The sequence below is a fragment of the Chiloscyllium plagiosum genome, unplaced genomic scaffold, assembly GCF_037043375.1.
Source record: "Chiloscyllium plagiosum isolate Xiang-an unplaced genomic scaffold, Cpla_swu_hap1 HiC_scaffold_2, whole genome shotgun sequence".
Classification (NCBI taxonomy): domain Eukaryota; kingdom Metazoa; phylum Chordata; class Chondrichthyes; order Orectolobiformes; family Hemiscylliidae; genus Chiloscyllium; species Chiloscyllium plagiosum.
The window spans coordinates 148,244,740-148,261,273 of record NW_028270140.1 but is presented as its reverse complement, the minus strand read 5'-3'; the positions used below and the strand labels follow the sequence as shown (position 1 = coordinate 148,261,273).

General features: G+C 41.3%; 1 protein-coding gene across 10 annotated transcripts in view; it reads left to right on the top strand.

The window, feature by feature from the left end:
- Nucleotides 1–16,534, top strand: part of add1 (adducin 1 (alpha)) — a 180,474-nt gene that overhangs the window by 105,156 nt on the left and 58,784 nt on the right. For all 10 annotated transcript variants that reach the window (XM_087974379.1, XM_087974393.1, XM_087974397.1 and 7 more), the window contains 3 exons: nucleotides 4,387–4,530; nucleotides 7,420–7,518; nucleotides 16,303–16,479. In XM_087974379.1, coding sequence (XP_087830505.1) covers nucleotides 4,387–4,530; nucleotides 7,420–7,518; nucleotides 16,303–16,479 — 420 coding nt within the window. The remainder of the gene's footprint in view (nucleotides 1–4,386; nucleotides 4,531–7,419; nucleotides 7,519–16,302; nucleotides 16,480–16,534) is intronic.

Here is a 16,534-nt window from a genome sequence, read left to right as displayed (position 1 = left end):
TTAGAGTCTTGGCTATCTTTTTAAAATATTTTAAGGGGGTCTGGTCTGGTCCATAACAGGGTGTAGGATGAAATGCTTTGGTAACTTGTATATCTTTCCAGCAACATCCAAATTTTCTTTATGAATTCAGTGAAGGTGTGATTAGCCATGTAGATAAAGGGGAATCAATATATGTAGGTATGTGGATTTCAAGAAGGCATTTGATAAGGTTAGTACAAGTCAAGGGCTCATGAAGTTAGGAATAATATATTAGTGTACATGAAAGATCGATTAACAGGCAGGAAGCAATGAGTACGACTAAGTTGACAGGCTGTGATTAATGAGTGCTGCGGGGATCAATAGTTGGGCCTCATGTTGATGACTTGCACAGAAAGAATAGTATATCTAAGTTTTCTAGTTGGTACAAAGCTGTCTTCAAATGTAAGTTATGAGGAGGACATAGGCTACACAGAGATGTTGACAGTATACATGGACGTGCAGCACGATGGCAAATGGAATATAACATGGGTATGGTTCACTTTAAGAATTTGTTTTTAAGAAGTGTAAAACTTGTGTGAGTTTGTATAAGAAATTCAAACAACAACAATGAGGAAGGAAAATGGTATGTTAGCAGTTACTGCAAGAGGACTGGAGTACAAAAGTAAAGAGCTCTTGCAGCAATTTTACAGGGTTTTGGTGAGACTGCACTTACGATACTGAAGTTTTTGTCTCCTTATTAGGGATGACTATGCTTGCATTAGAGGCAGTACAGACTATGCTTGCATTAGAGGCAGTACAGCGCAAATTTATTGAATAAGTTTCTAAGATGAGAGGGCTATGATGAAAGACTGAGTAAAGTGTGCCAATATATTCTGAAGTATAGAAAAATAAGAGGTGATCTCATTGAAGCAGGAGATTCTGAAGAGGTTTAATAGGGTAAGTGCTGAGAGATTTCGACTGGATGGTAAATCTGAAACATGGGATATAGTGTCAGGATAAGAAGACAATCAACTAGGACTCGGATGATAAATTTCCATGTGAATCTTCGAAATTCTCCAAAAAGTTGTGGTTGCTCCATTGTCAATGAAATTTAAGGCTGAGATGGACTGAACTTTAGTGACAGGCATCTAGGGACAGTTGGATAAATAGAATCAAAGCACAATGTCACCCATCATCACATTGAATGGTGAAGTAGTCTTAATGAGCTATGCTGTGGTTCTGTTCACCGAACTGGAAGTTTTTGTTGCAAACGTTTCGTCCCCTGGCTAGGCGAAGCGCTTCTTTGATGTTTCCTCCGGTGTTTATAGTGGTCTGTCCCTGCCGCTTCCGGTTGTCAGTTTCAGCTGTCCGCTGTAGTGGTTGGTATATTGGGTCGAGGTCGATGTGTTTGTTGATGGAGTTTGTGGATGAATGCCATGCCTTGAGGAATTCCCTGGCTGTTCTGTCTGGCTAGCCCTATGATAGTAGTGTTGTCCCAGTCGAATTCCTGTTGCTTGTTGTCTGCGTGTGTGGCTACTAAGGATAGCTGGTCGTGTCGTTTCGTGGCTAGTTGATGTTCATGTATGCGGATTGTTAGCTGTCTTCCTGTTTGTCCTATATAGTGTTTTGTGCAGTCCTTGCATGGTATTTTGTACACTACATTAGTTTTGCTCATGTTGGGTATCGGGTCCTTCGTTCTGGTGAGTTGTCTGAGCGTGGCTGTTGGTTTGTGTGCCATTATGAGTCCTAGGGGTCGCAGTAGTCTGGCTGTCAGTTCCGAGATGCTCCTGATGTATAGTAGTGTGGCTAGTCTTTTTGGTTGTGGTATGTCCTCGTTCTGTGGTCTTTCTCTTAGGCATCTGTTGATGAAGTTGCGCGGGTATCCGTTTTTGGCAAATACCTTGTATAGGTGTTCCTCCTCTTCTTTTTGCAGTTCTGGTGTACTGCAGTGTGTTGTGGCCCTTTTGAATAGTGTCCTGATGCAGCTTCGTTTGTGTGTGTTGGGGTGGTTACTTTCATAGTTTAGGACTTGGTCTGTGTGTGTGGCTTTCCTGTATACCCTTGTAGTGAATTCTCCGTTCGGTGTTCTCTGTACCATCACGTCTAGGAATGGGAGTTGGCTATCCTTTTCTTCTTCTCTCGTGAATCGGATTCCTGTGAGTGTGGCGTTGATGATCCGGTGTGTTTTTTCTATTTCCGTGTTTTTATTGATTACAAACGTGTCATCGACCATATCTGACCCAGAGTTTGGGTTGAATTTGTGGTAGGACTGTTTGTTCTAACCTTTGCATAACTGCCTCTGCTTTGAGTCCCGAGATTGGTGATCCCATGGGTGTTCCGTTGATTTGTTCGTATATCTGGTTGTTGAATGTGAAGTGTGTTGTGAGGCACAAGTCCAGTAGTTTAAGTATGCCGTCTTTGTTGATAGGTTCAGCGTCCTGTTTTCTGTTCTGTATGTCCAGTAGGTTGGCTATTGTTTCTCTGGCCCACTCAGACCCATAGTATCACTACCAGGGACACCATCATACAAACTGGCCAAAGAACTACAACAGAAACTGAAACACCTGGTCAGCGGATCCAAACACTCTATACAATCAACACAGGAATTCTTGGACATCATCAGAAATATACACATAGACAAAGAAGAAACCATGATATCATTCGACGTGACGGCACTGTTCACTTCGATTGACAAAACCCTAGCCAGAGAATAAATAGCCAACCTACTGGACATACAGAACAGAAAACAGGACGCTGAACCTATCCTTAGTAGCCACACATGCAGACAACAAGCAACATGAATTCGACTGGGACAACACTACTATCATAGGGCAAGCCAGACAGAGAACAGCCAGGGAATTCCTAGAGGCATGGCATTCATCCACAAACTCCATCAACAAACACATCGACCTCGACCCAATATACCAACCACTACAGCGGACAGCTGAAACTGACAACCGGAAGCGGCAGGGACAGACCACCATAAACACCGGAGGAAACACCACAGAAGTGCTTCGCAGGAGGCTCCCAAGCACTGATGATGTCGTCTAGCCAGGGGGCGAAACGTTTGCAACAAAAACTTCCAGCTCGGCGAACAGAACCACAGCAACGAGCACCCGAGCTACAAATCTTCGCACAAACTTTAATGAGCTATATTGTCCATTTCTGCTCTTGGATCCTGTGTTTTTCTGTCTTAGTCCAATCTTTCATCCCCCTCTGTTTCAATTTCTATTTCTATCCCTAATTAGACAATGAATTTACACATTCTAATTTACACTTGTTCATTTAAACCTTATGCTTCTGACTTCATAATCCTTCAAAGCATGGTTGCTTGTCTTGTTGAACTGGATCATAGTTGCCATGTAGGGGACAATAGAGTGATAGAGGTCCACAACACAGAAAAAGCCATTTCGGCCCATCAAGTCTGCACCAGTCAAAAACAATCTCCTAATGCTAGTTCTATCCCTCACTTTCAGCAGCTTGCAGAACAAAATAATTGGAGATTAAATGGGAAAGTCTAAAATAACATTTTATCAGTCTCTTTCAAAACCTTTGGCTATTAAATGATGGATCGGTTGAAAAGCTGGAAATTGCCCTATTTGTTGTCATCAATATTCAGTAGCATAAACTATAGGCATGAACCCCTTTTAACCTGCTTTTGCTAGCCCTTGCTACTTTTCCAGTTTACACCCTCTCTTCAAATTTGGGAAGAGAGTGTTTGCTTTTTTTTTTAGAAACCGCTTTTAATGAGGCTAAATTTATAGCCTTCTGGGTAGTCCATTTCAGTATTAAAGACCCGAGACTTGAATTTAGTGTTCTTAGAAAGCTAAAATATTGTAGCTGTATTTGATGAAAATTGCTATTCTTTGATAAATACGAGCTCAATCAATTTGAAACTCGATACAGAATACAAGAGCCAAGCTGTTTCAATTTGGAGATAATGTGGCCTGCAGCTTAGTGTATCAGGCAGGTGCATTGATGGAATTTATATTCACTGCTGAAACGCTTTGTTTGAAACATTTAAAAAATCTGGGGTTTTTTGGCACTGTAGTATGATTATTTCTATATAATTCATACATAATACTTATGTAAAGCAGCTATTGAGTATTAATCTGAAATGCAAATGTTTTTCACTTTGAATATGTTTCAAGCTTGACTCTGATATTGATAAGACTGATTTTTAGCTAAACTCCTTTTCTTAGGGTGACTTATAAGGATTAAATGGTATAAAGTTTAAAATATTCCGTACTTCACTAAAATGGTTTACTGATTCTATTAACTGGAGTAAGGTGATAATTGACAACGCTTGAATTTTATGCCTGGTTGTGTTTTAGAAATCATGTCTTAAATGAGTGTAAAAGTCCTTTTTTCTTAAATGCTAGTTTCTGATGGCTAAGCAACATCTTCAATTACTTTCTGTTATAACAGGTTTCAGCAATGAAGTGTGGCCTACTGCCCATTTCTCCAGAAGCATTGGCACTTGGAGAGATAGCTTACCATGACTACCACGGAATTCTTGTGGATGAAGGAGAAAAGATTCTAATACAAAAAAATCTGGGCCCCAAGAACAAGGTCAGTTTAATTCAAATTGCAGTAGTTTGCCTCTGCTAATGCTGAAAGTGGTGTTTGGCAGGTTTTTGAACTCTCTAATATATTTTACAACAGTTTTTTGAAGTTTGACTGTATAGTATGACCCAAATTAATTAGAAATACAGAAATCAAATTATGCTTGAATGAGAGTGTCAATTAATACTCTCTGATCAATCAAATGCTGATCCATTTTGATATGAATTCATTTCCGAATGCCCTTAATTCAAGGAAAAGTTGTAACTAATCCAAGTGTAGAGTCATGAAGCTCATTCCTATCTATTTTCACTAACAAAGATCCTAATTCAAACAATTAAGTCGGGTGTCACCATCTTTCTGTTCGAAAGCTGTAAGCAACTTTTTAACAACAAGAACCAAAATTGAATGTTAACTGTTTTAGCAGTGCAGAAACATTTAGTGGTTGGTGAATTTTCTCCTGGAAGGCTATTCTACCTAATGAAGGAGCAGTGCCCCGAAAGCTAGTGCTTCTAATTAAACCTGTTGGGCTATAACCTGGTGTTGTGATTTTTAACTATTTTAGAAGACTTATTGTTAAGAAAGAATATGTACGATTCAATTCAGCCAGCAACTAAAGTGAAGTCTCTTTCACTGGTTCATTATTTCAAATGTTATTCAAAGATCTGCCTATCTTTAATCAAGATACATATAATCTTTTCATCAACATATCTCTTAAGGAAATGTACCATTATGATACTACTTGGCAAAAGTTGATAAAGTCAGAGGCATATTTATGATTTATACCATGAAGCTTGCCAACACAAAAGTAACAATTTTCACCTGTTCCTGACATATCAAATGTGAATTTTTCCTGACCAAATACAAGTCAAAATAATGCCTTGTATTTTTAATTTTTTTTAAATTGATTTTGCTTTGGAGATGAGAGCTGAAGGTGAATGTGAGCAGTAGCCTTCTTTCTCTCTGCCTCTACTTGGAGACGAGCTCATCTTAAAATCTGGTTTATTGACCATTATTGCTGCAGTTTTCATCACCAAGATGTGATGTCAGCATTGATCAGACTTTTCAGATGGCAAGACTTCCTACCTGAGGAATCAATCCTGACTAATCATTCAGTCCTGAAAATGTGTTGCTGGAAAAGCGCAGCAGGTCAGGCAGCATCCAGGGAACAGGAGAATCGGCGTTTCGGGCATAAGCCCTTCTTCAGGAATGAGGAAAGTTTGTCCAGCAGGCTAAGATAAAAGGTAGGGAGGAGGGACTTAGGGGAGGGGCGTCGGAAATGTGATAGATGGAAAGAGGTCAAGGTGAGGGTGATAGGTCAGACTGGGGTGGGGGCGGAGAGGTCGGGAAGAAGACTGCAGGTTAGGAAAGCGGTGCTGAATTCGATGGATTAGACTGAGACAAGGTGGGGGGAGGGGAAATGAGGAAACTGGTGAAATCCGAGTTCATCCCTTGTGGTTGGAGGGTTCCTAGGCGGAAGATGAGGCGCTCTTCCTCCAACCGTCGTTTTGTTGTGGTCTGGCGATGGAGGAGTCCAAAGATCTGCATATCCTTGGTGGAGTGGGAGGGGGAATTGAAATGTTGAGCCACAGGGTGGTTGGGTTGGTTGGTCCGGGTGTCCCAGAGGTGTTCTCTGAAGCGCTCCGCAAGTAGCCACCTAGGAACCCTCCAACCACAAGGGATGAACTCGGATTTCACCAGTTTCCTCATTTCCCCTCCCCCCCCCCCCCCACCTTGTCTCAGTCTAATCCATCGAATTCAGCACCGCCTTCCTAACCTGCAATCTTCTTCCCGACCTCTCCGCCCCCACCCCAGTCTGACCTATCACCCTCACCTTGACCTCTTTCCACCTATCACATTTCCGACACCCCTCCCCCAAGTCCCTCCTCCCTACCTTTTATCTTAGCCTGCTGGACAAACTTTCCTCATTCCTGAAGAAGGGTTTATGCCCGAAACGTCGATTCTCCTGTTCCCTGGATGCTGCCTGACCTGCGCTTTTCCAGCAACGCATTTTCAGCTCTGATCTCCAGCATCTGCAGACCTCACTTTCTCCTTAATCATTCAGTCCCACAACTAAGAATATTAATTAGCCAGAAATGGGAATTCTGCTCCTGACTTGAATATCAGTTTCACTGCCAGAGTGCAGGCCAATCTCATTAGCTGACAGCTCTGTCATCTCAAGAGTGTCTGGGTCAGTAATAGCCAAAACTGGGACTACAAGCAGTCCCCACCTTCTAAATCCTGGGGACCAGGACTGAATTCTCATGGGAGAGGGAAGGGCAGCTCAGGCCTGGAAATGGTGGACAGCTTGAACAGAAGGCCAATGAGAAAGTGAGCAATTGCGGTGGACAAACTGAAGGGGATTATTGGTAGGCCACTGTAGGTTTCCACCAATTCCCGTCTAAGATCCGAACAAGGTGACCAGCCCTACGCGATTACCACTCTATCTCAGAGTTCCTTCCATCAGCCTCAAAATTGAGTCTGGGTAGCGGGAAGGGACTGAACTGGAATGAGAGCAGGTGGATATTCTAGCCCTTGTCTAATTGCTGTAAGATTGTAGATAGTTAGGGACAATGTTGGATAACTTTGATTAACTGTCCGTGGAATATTATAGGTGCCCTTACTTGCAAACCCATCAATGATGGACCGTACAGTCCTGTCCATTGTAACCTAAATGGTTACTAGTGTAAGTATGTTACCATTGTATTAGTGTTAGTACAAAACATTTAGCATTATTGACAATAGAGCATAGGTTCAGGTTTCGGTATTATTTATACAAAGCCCTGCGATATCCTTTTTGTTGATGATGACCCATGCTGAAAACTTTTTTTTTTACTAGCTGAAAATATCATGTTGGTAATGTGTTACTTTGCTTAAATTGTTCTTATTTTATACTAGGTGCTCATTCTAAGGAACCATGGTCTGGTTGCTGTTGGTGAAACTATTGAGGAAGCTTTCTATTACATTCACAACTTAGTTGTAGCCTGTGAAATTCAGGTAGGAGATTGATATCTAACAGTCAAGTAAAATATTTTCTGTATGAAATAGACACTGAATTGAAAACAAAAAGTTGTGTATCATAAAATATTAATCTATTAAAAAGGATCACAGGTGTGCACAGGTATTGTTAGTAATGAGTAAAGTAAAATGTCTGCTGACATCACAAAATGGATTCAATATGGATGTAGGTATGCTTGCTGAGCTGGAAGGTTTTGTTTCAGATGTTTTGTCACCATACTAGGTAACATCAGTGGGCCTCCGGATGAAGCACTGGTGGTATGGCCCACTTTTTATTTGTGTTTAGGTTTCCTTGAGTTGGTGATGCCATTTCTCATGGTGATGTCGTTTCTTGTTCTTTTTCTCATGGGGTGGTAAATGGGATCCAAATCAATGTACTTGTTGATAGAGTTCCGGTTGGAATGCCATGCTTTTAGCAATTCTTGTGCATGTCTCTGTTTTGCCAAACGGGAAGACACATGAGAATTCTTAGAAGCATGGTACTCTATCATGGGCAAATCATTGAATCATATAGTACAGAAGAGGCCCTTTGACCCATCAAATCTGCACCGACAAAAAAAACTCAGTCTACACCAGTCCCATTTTGCAGCACTTAGCCCATTGCTTTGAATGTTATGACAGTTCAAATGCTCATCCAAGTCCTTTTCAAAGGTGAAGTTTCTCAACAATCTCCCCAAGCAGTGTATTCCAGGCTCCAACAGCACTCTGAGTGAAAATTCATTTCTCAAATTCCCTCTAAACCTTCTGCAATTCCTCCTTTAAAATTATACCCCCTTGTTATTGACCCTTCAAATAAGTGGGAACAGCTGCTTTCTGTCCACCTGTCCGTACCCCTCATAATCCTTTTTATCTCAATCAGGTACCACCTCAGCCTGCTCTGCTCTAAAGAAAACAGCCCAAGCTTATCCAGTCTCTCTTTGTTGCTAAACTACATCATCTAGGCAACATCCTGGTGAATCTTCACTGCAGCCCCCTCCAGTGCAATCACATCCTTCCTATGGTGTAGTGGCCAGGAGTCCATGCTGTACTCCACCTGTGGCCTCCCAAAGTCCTGTACAGCTCCAACATAATCTCCTTGCTCTTAAAATCTATGCCTCCACTGATAAAGGCTCTAACAACATTCCAGATGGATTGAATCTAGATGCTAATCTCTGGACGTTCCATTCTGTGCATTAGCCCAAAGGCACTAGTGTCCCTTGCTGTTGGAACCAGGACAATATGCCTTCTTAACTACCCTATTAACTTGGCCTACCACCTTCAGGGATCTATGACAAGCACCCCCAAGATCTCTGTTGTTCCTCTGAGCTTCCTAGTGTCTTTCCATTCCTTGAGTACTTCCTTGTCTTATTACTCCTTCCAAAGCACATCATCTCTAACTTGTCAGGGTTAAGTTCTACTTGCCTCTTTCTTCCTTAATGTTAACTACCCAGCTGATCTTTGTGTCATCTACAAACTTGAATATCATCCCTCCACACTTTTTTTTAATATTTTGTTTATGTATATTGGGAACAATAAGAGAGTCAGGGATAATCAGGGACTTACTGATCTCTGTGGTACACCACTGCACACTGTGCAGTCTCAGCCTTCCACCATCACCCTCTTTCTCCTGCTACTGAGCCTTTTTGGATCCAAGTTACCAAGTTATCCTGGATCCCATGTATTTTGACCTTGTTGAGCAGTCCTCCATGTCTCTCAAGTAAAGATATTTATAGACTGATATGGAAGGGTTAGGTGAATGAGTCAAAACTTGGCAGATGTGGATAAGTGAGAGGTGGTTCATATTAGTCTGATTATTATCCAAATGGAGAGAAACTTCAGAGTGCTTTGGTGCAGAGGGATCAGGGTGCATGAATCATAGAAAACTAGTATGCCTGTACAGGGGTAATGAGGAAGGCAGGTGGAATTTTTGGCATTTATTGATAAATAGATTATTTTAAAAAGTAGGGAAGTGTTGCTGCAACTGTAAAAGGCATCAATGAGACCACATCTGGAGCAATGCGTAGTTTGTTTCTGTTACTTGAGGAATGAAGTTACAGTGGAGGACTTTCAGAGGAAGTTCAATGGACTGATTCCACAGGTGAGCAGCTGGCTTATGAAGAAAGAGTGAGCAATTTAGACCTAAACTATCTGGAGTTTAGAAGAATGAAAGATTTGAGTTGAGGTATGCAACACGGTAAAGGGGATTGACAAAGTAGATGCAAAAAGGAACTCTGAGCATCAGTCGGCAGTTCATGTAGGGCAACCTAGAATGAGAGGTTATACGCTTAAAATAAGGAGTAGTAGATTTAAAATGCAACAGAAATTACTCCTCCCAAAGGGTTATGAATTTATGGAATTCATACCCCAGAGAGTAGAGGATACTGGGACATAGACACATGTTCAAATAGTAATGGGTTGAACGGTTATGGACACCAGGCAGGAAAGTGGAATTGTGGCTGAAATGAGATCAGCCATGAATGTGTTAAATGGCAGTGCCAGATCGAGGGGTTGAACTACTGATGCTCCTAGTTCTTATGTGGGATCTTGTTATATACTTTTCTGAAATCTATATAAACTATAGCACTGCAATATCCTCATCTGCACACCTGGTCACTAGCTCTCAAAATTTAACTCAAATTTGTGAGGCATGATCTCCCTCTGACAAAGCCATGCTGGCTATCCCTGATAAAACCATATCTCTCCAAATGGAGATCAGTTCTCCTTTTTTTAGGTTTTTCTCCAGTAGTTCCCGAGGGCCCACGTGGGACTCGCTAGTCTGGTTTATCTCTGCCACCCTTCTTGAAAAATGGAACCACGTTAGCAGTCCCTCTAGTCCTTTTGCGTCTCCCCTGTGGCCAAAGAGGAATTAAAAAATTTAGGCCATAGTCCCCATAACTTTTTCACTCATCCTTCACAGCAGCTTAAGATTTAACTCATCTGGATCTGGGGATTTGAGTAGTGTGTGTGGTGCTGGAAAAGCGCAGCAGGTCTGGCAGCATCTGTGGAGCAGGAGAATTGACATTTCAGGCATAAGCCCTTTATCAGGAATTTGTCACCAGTATCTGGGGATTTGTCCACTTTTAAGTCAACAGAAGCCTCCAATACTTCCTCTTTGCCCATTCAAACTGAACCTTTTAGTCCCTCTTGCCTAGAGCCGCCGCCTCCAAAGTGAAGATGGATGTGAAGCACTCATTTAACATTCAAGCAATGACCTTCAACTCCAGGCATAGATTGCCCCATTTTTTTCTTAATGGACCCTACTCTTTCCCTGGTTATCTTCTTCCCCTTGATTCTCCCTAATCTTACCTGCCATTAATTTTTCATGTCCCCTCCCTGCTCTCCTGATTTGCTTTCTTAAGTGCACTTCTGCATTTTCTATATTCCTCCAAGGCCTCCATTGAATTGTTTCCTTAAGTACCAGTCAAAAGTCTCTCTCTTCCTCCTTGTCCTGTCCCGAATATTCCTAGTTCTCTAGGCTTGTTGCTTCTATATTTCACCCTAAACTGAACATGTTGGGCCTGTAATCTTGCCAATTCAATTTGAATGCCTCCCACTGTTCTGCAGTAGATTTTTACCCAGAAGTAGCTGTTCCCGGCCTATTTTTGCTAGATCTTGTCAATCTTAATAAAATCTGCAAATAAAATTTTCAAAATAAATTAGCAAACAAAATCAATAATTGTTTTTTCAGCCCATCTTTTTCCATACCAGACTTAAAACATATGGTGTTGTAGTGGCTATCATAAAAATGCTGTCTTGCTGCCATCTTGATGACCTTATCTGGTTTTGTTCCCCAAAGTTAAGCAGCGCAAGCTTGCCTGAATGCATTTCAGGAAGTCTGCTCGCTCTAAACCCTTTAAACTGTGACTATCCCAATTAATGTTAGGGAAATTATCCCCTAATGTAACTACCCTGTCATTGTTTTTATGCATCTCAGTGAATTGTCTACATACTTCTCTATTGCCTGCTTACTGATTGAAAGTCTATGCTACACTCCCAGCAGTGTGTCTATACCCTTTTTTAAATTTCCAAACTGCACCCACACAGCCTAATTTGAAGACCCATCCAGGATATTGTCCTTCTTTACTGAGTAATTGATTCAATCATTAGCTGTACAGCATGGAAACTGACCCTATGGTGCAACTTGTCCATGCTGACCAGACATCCCAACGAAATCTAGTCCCATTTCCCAGCATTTGGCCCATATCCCATTAAACCCTTCCTATTCATATACCCATCCAGATGTCTTAAATGTTGTAATTGTACCAGTCTCCACCACTTCCTCTGGCAGTCATTCCATTAATCCACTACCCTCTGCATGAAAAAGTTGCCCCTTGGATCATTTTGAAATCTTTCCCATTTCACCTTAAACCTATGCCGTCTAGTTTTTGGACTCCCTGACCGTGGGGAAAAAGCCCTTGTCTATTTACCCTATCCATACCTCTCTTGATCTTACAAACCTCTATAAGGTCACCCCTCAGTCTTCAATGCTCCAGGGAAAATAGCCCCAACCTATTTAGCCACTTCCTATAGCTGAAACCTCCAACCCTAGCAACATCCTTGTAAATAATTTCTTAACCCTTTCAAGTTTCTCAACATCCTTCCGATAGGAAGACCAGAATTGCACGCCGTATTCCAAAAGTGGCCTTATCAATGCCCTGTACAGCTGCAATATGACCTCCCAACTACTGTACTCACTGCACTGATCAGTAAAGGCAGGCATACCAAATGCTGCCTTCACTATGCCGTCTACCTGCAACTTCTTGATTAATAATGCGACACCACCACCACCACCTCTTACAGTCTCTCCTCTGTCTTGCCTAAAGCTCCTATACTCTGAAATGTTGAGTGGCCAGTCCTGCCCCTCCTTTAAACTACTTAGTCCATGCCCTCAACTCGCCTGTAGTACTGCTAGCATTAAAGTAGATGCCATCCTGCCTCGCCTCACTCCCTTGAGACTCAACTTGGCTGCATGCAGTTTGCCTTAGTTTCTTTGCGAAAGTATGCCGTGTTCCTATTATACTAACACTGTCTCCTACCCCCGTCCAACTAATTAAATTTCTCCCTACGGCTCCAGCAAGCTGACTCGCAAGGAAATCAGTTCCATTCTCAATCAGGTGCAAACAGTCTTGCTTGTAGGTCCCAGTGATCCAGGCATTAGTACCCTTCATCCTGCGCCAACACTTGAGTCACACATTCATCTGCCAAATACTATTTCTGCACTCACTAACAAGTGGTGAGAGAGTAATCGAGAGATTACAACCTTTGATTTGCAGCTCTTTAATCTGCTGCCTAGCTCCCCAAATTCTTAATGCAGGATGTCTGAGCTCATTCTGCCTATGTTGTTGGCACCAATGTGTACTACGACCTCTTATCACCCTTTCTCCTTCAGTCCTCCCTGCAGTCACTCAATGACATCCCTGAGCCCGGCACCCAGGAAGTGACACAACATTTAGCAATAACATGTGTGGCTGCAGAAACACCTATCTGTTTCGCAAACTAGTGAATTCTCTATCTATCATTCCTGTTTTCTTCCTCCCCTCATGCTCAATTAGGCTATTTGTGGTTCTGGTTTGTGAGTGGGACTCCTGTGCGTCATCTACTTGATTCTCTTTGATTGCCTGGTGGACACCCATTCCTTTTATTTCCAGTCACTTGAGTTGGGGGTGTGACCATCTCTCTAAACATGCTATTCACCTAACTCTCAGCCTCGTAATGTGCTACAGTATTTCTAGCCACTGCTCAACCTCTGAAACATAGAGCGCTCATATTTGCTGTTGGGGGCAGTAGGGTCCATGACTTCCCACATATGACAGGTGACACATTCCACTCAGTTGAGTTTACCTGCCATGATTTAAAATTGAACTTACTTAGTCTGACTTGCTAGCTTTTCTAATTATTTAATCTTAAAATACACTCCATTTATTTTAATCTTCTTTGCTTATTCACTGACTTTTGTTTATTCCTGATGCTTCTCGGTTAATCCCTTAATAGTCTCCCAGCTATAGTGCTTTGACCTGTTCCTGCTTCCACTGATCTGTTACAGTAGTTAGGAAAACAAGACAGGAGGGGAAAAAAGACTTACTGAATTGCCCTGCTGGTTGCACAGATGCTTTATTATACACATATGCTCTCTGCCTCAGCTGTTTCAGGACTTGATTTAGTGCAAATAAATGGGCTTAGTGTAGTTTAGTGTTTGTTGGTTAGTGTAGATATGGTGGGCCAAAGGGCCTGTTTCTATGCCATATGATTCTATGGCTATCTGGGGCTAAAAGTTAATACAAAGTCAGTTAGCTGTCCAAGCTACAGAAGCCCCACCCACCAGAGGAGATTGTTTATACTCTCCTCAGCTCTAAAAGACATTTGTTGGTCTACACTTATAATTTAAACTCTACTAAGCAGTTGATGCTATCAAAGAACTAGCAGCAATTGGTGCTAGATTCTCAGGCATACCCTTGAGTGTGGCGCTGGAATAGCGCAGCAGGTCAGGCAGCATCCGAGGAGAAGGAGAATTGATGTTTCGGGCATTAGCCCTTCAGGATTCTTCTGCTCCTCTGATGGTGCTTGGCTTGCTGTGCTTTTCCAGTGCCACATTCTCAACTCTGATCTCCAGCATCTCTAGTCCTCGCTTTCTCTAAGGCATATTCCCATACTTAGCAAACTGCCTGACTCCACTCCCTTTTGTTTGCACTTTGAGTTTTGGAAAGTTATTTATATGCAGGCAATGAGATCAGTTTTTCTCACTCATGGCATTGCTTGATATCCACACATACCCATCTTGTGGATTTCAACTTTTGAGACCAGCAGGACTTAGTCTGGTTGTAATTGTAACTTTTACCAGATCAGAGCAGCTAACTTAGCAAACCCCAGCAGTCAGAACATGTCATCTTCATATAGTTTGTTTTATCCATTCAATAAATATCTTCACGCATGAAGATATTTATTGAATGGATAAAACAAACTATATGAAGATGACATGTTCTGACTGCTGGGATTTGCTAAGTTAGCTGCTCTGATCTGGTAAAAATTACAATTACAAAAGCCTTTTTAGGTGTGGCTTATTTGTGTTAGATCTCTTCTTCAGTCTATGATATTCAATTTGTCTCATTAAGATTAATAATTTTATCAGTTTCTAAAAGTGTGGCATCAGGATGAAGAGCTTATGCTCGAAACGTCAACTCTCCTCCTTGGATGCTGCCTGACCGGCTGTGCTTTTCCAGCGTCACATTTTTAGACTCTGATCTCCAGCTTAAGCAGTACTCACTCTCTTGCCAAGTTGATCAGTTTGTCAGACTTCAAGAATGAAAAGTAAAATACTCTGCAAATTCCATTGTACCCATTCGCATTGTAAAGAATATTCCTAGTTTGAGGTTTGCTGTCACTTTCAAAATCTGTTCATTATTCCAGGATCATCCCAGAATGCAAAGAAAACCTCCAGTTTCTTAAAATCATCTGTAACCCATCTTTTTGGAAAATGTTTGTTTATTCCATGAAATGTAGATGTTGCTGACTGGCCAGCATTTATAGCTCCATGCCTCATTACTCTAAGGAAGGTGTTGATGAATTACTTTGTCAAACTACTGTAGTCAGTGTGGTGTAGGTATACGCTCTCTGCTGTTTGAAAGGTTATTCCAACATATTTATCCAGAAACAGTGAAGAGATCACAATTGTAGTTTCAAGTCTATTAGCAAGAAAAAGCAGGGTAGATAAAGATAAACTATTTCCACTAGTTGGGAATTCAGAGTATTAGATGCCGTTTTAATCTTCTTAGCTGAGGAAGAATATTTTGGCTATTGAGGGGATGTAACAAAGTTTTCCCAGACTGAATCCTGGATGGCTAGACTGATGTACAGAGTAAAACTGGATATTTAGAGTTTAGAATAATGTTGTAGAATTTAATTGAAACCTACAAAGTTATAACCGGGTTAAACTGACTAGGTGCAGGAAGGATGTTCTCTGATCAAAGAGTCCAGATCCAAGGGACACAGTCTACGGTAAGTTTTTTACGACAGAAATGAAAAGAAATTTCTTCACCCAGAGAGTGGTGAGTTTGTAGAATTATTTGCCACAGGAATCGGAGGCCAAAACATTGAGGCTTTCAAGAAAGATGTAAATAAAATTTTAGGACGACAGAGATCAAAGAATGAGAGGCAAAAGTGGGAACAGGGTACAGTATTGAGTTGGGTGATCAGCCATAATCATATTAAATAGTGGAGCAAGCTCAGAGGGCTGAATGACCTGCTCCTGCTCCTATTTTCTATATTTCTATTACTCTAATAATCCTCCTCTTGAATTACTTCCAACACACTTACATCCTGCCTTAAGGAAATCAGTGCTGTGCATGGTACTCTAAATATATTCACACCAGTGTCCTGCATAATTGAATCTTAACCCTTGCAGTTATTTCTCCTCATAATACAAAATAATATTCTACTGGCATTCCTACACATTTGATTACCTGTATAATAAACCTCTGAAATTGATGTTCTAAGACTCCTAAATCCCTCTATCTCAGAGCTCTGCAATCTCTCACCGTTTATATGATATGCTTCTCATTAATTTGTATTGCCAAAGTAGACAATTTTATTTTCACATTATATTCATTTGCCAGATCTTTGCCCACTCACTTAACCTATCTACCTTCCTTCCTTTTACCCTCCTTGTATCATCTTCACAACTTTGGGTCAAGAAAACATTAGCATGCTCAGAAGAGTTGGCATCTATAATAGTGAAGGAACACTTTCAGAGTTTCTATTATTAAAATTTAAATACGATTGTATTACTAGGTTCGTACAATGGCCAGTGCTGGAGGACCTGACAATTTGGTTCTGCTGGATCCTGTGAAATACAAAGCCAAGTCTCGCTGCCCTGAATCTTCAGGGGGTGAAGAAAATAGTTCACATCCCAAATGGCTGATTGGGGAGCAAGAATTTGAAGCTTTAATGAGAATGTTGGATAACCTGGTAAGTCCAGTAAGGCAAAACTTCTGTTTTTTCAGTAGAATGACAGATGATGGTT